The sequence below is a fragment of the Embiotoca jacksoni genome, unplaced genomic scaffold (assembly GCF_022577435.1).
Source record: "Embiotoca jacksoni isolate LCO1_2020_lvr unplaced genomic scaffold, fEmbJac1.0.p SCAF_63, whole genome shotgun sequence".
In the NCBI taxonomy this organism is placed as follows: domain Eukaryota; kingdom Metazoa; phylum Chordata; class Actinopteri; family Embiotocidae; genus Embiotoca; species Embiotoca jacksoni.
In genome coordinates this window covers 1,564,415-1,570,414 of record NW_027185418.1, presented here as the reverse complement: position 1 = coordinate 1,570,414, position 6,000 = coordinate 1,564,415, and the positions used below count along the sequence as shown (strand labels likewise).

Sequence of the window (6,000 nt, the reverse complement as noted above, 5' to 3'; positions counted from 1 at the left end):
ACAGAACTGGTCCAGGCAGGTTCATTATACATGTGTTGCATTAACTGATCCATGGAAATACTTCTTCTCCAGGATGTAAAACGAATGGAAAGCCGACATCCAAAAATGCAAAGTGTAGCTTATCTGTACTCACTAAAGAGACAACAAATGTGCAGTCAGAAGTTTCACGGCAGCAATTTTAAAGAAGTCTCTTTGATAGCTGCGATCTGAAGAGAAGGTGAGGTGACAGGTCAAACCTCAAACCTAAAGTCTATACAGGTCGTTTTTACTTCATGGTAACTTTGACGTGCATTTCATTTATTTAGTGCTCAAGATCGAGAACCTGGTTGAAGCAAACATCAATGTGTTGTAGTGAATTTATCCGTTGCTTTACGTGTATAATACTTTTCAGGAATGACAGGAAGGAGCTCTTTAAGATGAGTGGGTGGTCGTTCTTAAAAGAGCCGCTGCGCTCAGTCTTTGAGGAGTCCTGCTGTTTCTAATGTTGGTCAGTAGGTGGCGGCAATCAACCAAACCAGTTGTTTCTGAGCGCCATGAAAGTCCACAGAAGAAGATGAACGGGTCTGTCCCTGTCTTCTAACACGTCCTCAGACAGGTTTTAAATACCAGGATCACAGGACGAAAGTTTTATTGTGCAGTTAATCTCTCAAACATTAACAATGAGCGGCAGAGGAAAGGGAGGAAAAGGACTCGGTAAAGGAGGCGCTAAGCGGCACCGGAAAGTCCTCCGTGATAACATCCAGGGAATCACCAAGCCCGCCATCCGCCGTCTGGCTCGCCGCGGCGGCGTGAAGCGTATCTCCGGTCTGATCTACGAGGAGACCCGCGGTGTGCTGAAGGTGTTCCTGGAGAACGTGATCCGGGACGCCGTCACCTACACCGAGCACGCCAAGAGGAAGACTGTGACCGCCATGGATGTAGTTTACGCTCTGAAGAGGCAGGGCCGCACTCTGTACGGCTTCGGCGGTTAAACTCACGTTGTCCGTCCAACAACAACCCAAAGGCCCTTTTCAGGGCCGCCAACCTCCTTCTTTAAGAGCTCGTTTCCGATTCGCTGCTCAAATGTAACAGAAATACTCGAAACCACCTACTGGCCAAGTGTATAATCGCAGGCAGCTGTATCTGAACCACATCATGTGATGCATTGAATTTTTGTCTGTTATGGCTGTTGGGAATGACTATGAATTACAAAAATGTATGACCAAATAATTTCTGTACATAAATTATCACATATGTGCATAATAACATATTTTTTGAATGTATTCTGTGTGTGTAAATTTTCCCAAAATGGTAGTATCATATGATATGGCAGGTTGTGTAATAATGTTTTTCTGTCACTTTAGGAAAATGTCATGGGCTTAAGCAGGCAGAGGACAGTGGAAGTGTTTGTGGAACTAGGAAGAGGGGACTGAATATGCTTGTGTAACTTGGACAATGATGTACAGGACAGGGGACATTTTATTCATTTTTATTCAGAAATAACAGTTTCTCAACAGTTTCTGGTTTTGTGGATGTCCACATGTCAGAAGTAAGGCTAACAGCAGCCACCTTTCCCACTTTAGCCTTAGCCTTCTCCTTAGCTGACTCATACTTGGCCTCCACCATGGCCTTCAGAGCCTAAAGGAAAAAATATATAGTGCTGAACTGTGAGACACAATAAAGTACTCATTTGTTTCATGCATGCACCCATACATACCTGCCTTGCAGGGAGAACATAATTAGGATCCACTTTGGACACAAATGCCCTGAATCCAACATCATCCACAATACTGAAGGGGCTGTGTGTCCTTCACTATCATGAAGACGAGGGCTTCATCCAGCTCTTGTTTTCTGGTGGTTGGTTAAAAGAGAATAAATACAGTGTCTGTTACCTGTCTTTATTTGCACAATAAACAAAAGTGAACAGGGAAAAATTGTGATGGTGCATTTGTAATATTGTAATGACTTACCTTGGCTGGGTGAAGCTCCAGTTTCCTCCTTATTCTCATGCAAGGCACGGTAACGCCTCAGCATGGATGAGGTGTTGTTATTGTACCCCAACTCCTTGGAGCACAATAAACACCTCACCTTTGAATAAAATAAGAAACTGTGAAAAATACGGTTCTTGATAAGCAAACCTAATGTGTCTGAAATAGAGTTAGATTTAGCTTATTAGGAGTTATCAAATCAAAGTGTTCCCACAGGGGAAATCCTCCTCTTCCCAGCTGGCTCCATCTTATCACCGATCCTTCTCTCCTCACTCTCCTAAATCTCCAAACTATCTCTCTCTCTAACTTCTCCAAACTATCCAAACTCTCAACTGACCGCAACTCTCCACCAACAACCCACATTTTGAATGGAGCCTGAAGAGTTTATATTGCTGTCAAACGCTTGATTGCAGTTGTTGCTGCTGAGGGTGGCCCAACCAGTTATTAGGTTTAGGGGGCAAACACTTTTTCACACAGGGCCATGTGGGTTTGGATTTTTTTTCTCCCTTAATAATACAAACCTTCATTTAAAAACTGCATTTTGTCTTTACCTGTGTTACCTTTGACTAATATTTAAATTTGTTTGATGATCTGAAACATTTAAGAGTGACGGACATGCAAAGAAATTGGAAATCAGGAAGGAGGCAAACACTTTTTCACACAACTGTATATGGAGGTATTTTCAGTCATTTATTCATTATTACATCACTTAACTTTGTAAATGTATTTATTTAGCTATGACATCATTTGAGAATAAATTATTTTCATATTCAAAGGTTTTTGACTTGTGACCAAAGGTTTTTAATTTGAGACTATAGTTTTTGACTTGTCAACAAAGGTTTTTGAATTGAATATAAGGTCAAAGGACCAAAGGTTTTTAATTTGCAGCCAAAAAGTCCAGTTTCATAAACAAAATTCTCAATTCTGTGACCAAAACTAATGAAACTGCATTTTTTTACAACACAAATCATTTTATTCTCACTTTATATATTTTTACTTGCAAACTTGATTTTTGATTGCAGGGCAAGAAATTAGCTTTTAAGACTTTTTTTTTTTGCTTGCATAATAAAGACTCAGAAATACCTTCATAGAGACATAGCAGGAGGCGAACACACAGTCCAGTCGTGAGGCGAGACCACAGCGCCACCTATTGGCCACAGGGTCGGGCAGACTTTTAAGTAGGCTCATATTACATCACTGCTCCTAATCAGTTCATTTTAAAAGTTAGAGAGACAATCAATAAAAAACAAATTCACACTTAAACAACATTTCTACGTTTGATTGATTTGTGTTCCATTGTGCTGATTTGTAGTTGTATTTCTTTGACGGGATTGCCAGGGGGTGAAGATAAAATGTGGTGAGGATGGGTAAGTGATCACTGTTGAGGTGATGTGAAGGAGTTTTTGGGCCAGGTCGGGTGACGGTCAAATCCTTATCACGCAAATGTTTCTTCCTCAGAATGCAAAACAGCGTCCTTCCTTGTTTGTGACTCGTGTTTGAGTATCTAGTCCCGGTATGACCATTCCTTTGGATACTTTAGCTTTTGAAAAGCAAACACAATACGGGGAAAGCAAAAGAAATACATGAAAAGTAAAGATAATATGGGTATAGTAAAGACAATACAGGAAACAAAACAGCAATAAGGGAAAAGCAAAGACAATGCTCTTTGTCATTTGTCTTTATATTTCCAAATTTTGTTTTATTTATCCATTTATTAATTCCACTTAATATTTCCACACTTTTCCTAATTCTTTTACAGATATATTCTTTATTATGGGACTCCTATCGCTCTATATTATGGAGGTCGCTCCATACAAATCAACTGGCTTAGTGTCATTTCAGGTATTCCACATAGGTTTGCACCATAACTGCAGTACTAGTAGTTTTAGAACCTTCATCTTTATCATCCTCATCATCCTCATCTTCATCATCATCATCATCATCATCATCACTCTAACCAGTTTTGAACCAGTTGATTACAGTTTTTAACTACTAAATGTTAACGTAAAAACGTAAAATTAATTTTGTCTCAGGTTTTTTAATATGTTGCACGTTAGTTATTGCTCCGTCTCACTTTGTATTCTATCGTTTGTATGTGATCAACATGCACTTGACAGGAAATCCACTTTAAATTAAAATAAATAAAAAATGTACCACACTAAATCATTTGTTGCTGTTTTAAAGTAAAAATAATCAGCAAAACCAAAACAATCCGCAAACTAACAGTAAAGCTGCAAAATGTGTTGGTAGCGGTTTGACTCTGTGAACTTCACTATGACTAAACACACATTTGTAAACGTTTAAAGTCACACAGCCTCTGATTCGTTCATCTCTTCAGCCACGTCCATTTGGTTCCTTGGTGAAAACACTTCCATTTACGTGCTTTTTCCATCGTAGTTGGACACCAGTCACGTTGGCGTTACTCAGGCGCTGCTTTAACTGAGGAGAAAATTAACAAAAGAAAAGCAAAGCTGAAACCTGCAGTAACAAATGTTTTTGCCCACCTGGGAGAAGCAAAGACTTATGGAGCAGCATTTTAAGCTTTGTTCAGACTACCAGCTCAAATACGCTTTTTCTCATATCCAGATTTTATTCAGATTGTTTTTTGAAAGTCTGAACAATAAAACACATGAATTGTAATTCTTGAAAATGGGATCAAAACAACATTTGAAGGTGGTTTGAAGTTTGATTCCAGTTAAATTTCTACAGATGCAGCTAAAAAACACATGATGTTGATTAGCTATCTCTAACTGCGTGTCTGTCTGATTTTCACTGAAATCAAATGTTACATTAAGCTGAATGTGTTGAAACTTCCTGCAACCTGGTGACGGCAGGTTAGCCAGCCAGCACTGTTCATATTCTCAGCAGTTAGAGTTTGTGTTTGTGTCAAAAACAATAACTTAGCTGCAAATAACAGCAGAAGAACAAGCTAACATGAACGTTATTCCTTCCACTGATGCTAAAGTCACTTTAATTCAGGGACTTCAGGAGCTCCTAATAATTTAAAAGTATATTGAACTCTTTTTTTATGAGTCTAGTCGCAGGTCTCAGGTGTTGTTCAGACTGCAGGCAAAGTGGATTTGCTTCACTAATCCATCTGCATGGGTTGCCGTGGTAACGATGTAAATGTAGCTACGCAGGAATAATGGCTTTTAAATGAGGAAGCAAAGTGTCTGTGGACAATTTACTTCAGCGTGTCCACAGACTCTTATAGCGCTTTACTAACGGCAGCATGTGGTGCGTTCCAGTAGCGATACTAATAAACTATTTAGTACAACAGACAAAGATTTAGTACGTCCCAACACACAGTATGTGAAATGTGGTGTGCACAAATGCTGCAGTACTGAAAGTAGAAAGAAAAACTATGAAATTTGGATATGATATTCATGTGTCCATTCAAACAGACAGACTGTGATTTTTCATTAACTCTGCATCAGACAGCACATTTCATTTTGTGTGAGACTCACTTGCGTCAGTATGCCGTCTTGCACTGCCGGGTCGTTGAGGTCCAACTGTGATCCGTGTGAGTCGATCCTCACCTTGAAGATCCTCATGTTGGGACCTAATACAAAGAGACAAACATGCACATTGTTCATTATTGTCATCATGACAAACCAAGACAGAGTTGGACGTCAACTTGTCTTTTTTTAAACAGTAAATCTGCGACAGAAAGATGAAGGATTTGACCCAAACCCAATCAAAGTCAATCTAAAACGTTTACTTACCGATGCAGACGAAAGGAAGCTTTTCTCCACATTGTCGCTCTCCCCATCGACCAGATTCACTTTTCAACAAAGCAACACACGATTCTTCACCGATCACAGTTTTAACGACTTGGCTTGTTCTCCAGTATCTCAGTGAGGAGTAAGTCTGGTCTGACCACGTCCACGGGTCTTTGAAGAGGCCAACAAACACCTCATCAACAGCAGCAGCCACTTCTCGAATGATCTGGCTTTCTGCCACATTCCTCACACTGGCCAGGTCGGTGTGGTGTGTCCTGCAGTAGTCTCGGGCATTTGTCCAATTCAGACGC

At 40.0% G+C, this 6,000-nt stretch overlaps 1 protein-coding gene across 1 annotated transcript; it reads left to right on the top strand.

The window, feature by feature from the left end:
- Window positions 1–659: 659 nt before the first annotated feature.
- On the top strand, window positions 660–1,021 carry LOC138213743 (histone H4). Its single transcript, XM_069174994.1, has one exon. The coding sequence runs from the start codon at window positions 660–662 to the stop codon at window positions 969–971; it is 312 nt and encodes a 103-aa protein (XP_069031095.1). The 3' UTR covers window positions 972–1,021.
- Window positions 1,022–6,000: the final 4,979 nt, after the last annotated feature.

Excerpts from the sequence above, each read along its gene's own strand:
- LOC138213743 (XM_069174994.1), top strand. The coding sequence starts at position 660 with ATGAGCGGCAGAGGAAAGGGAGGAAAAGGACTCGGTAAAGGAGGCGCT.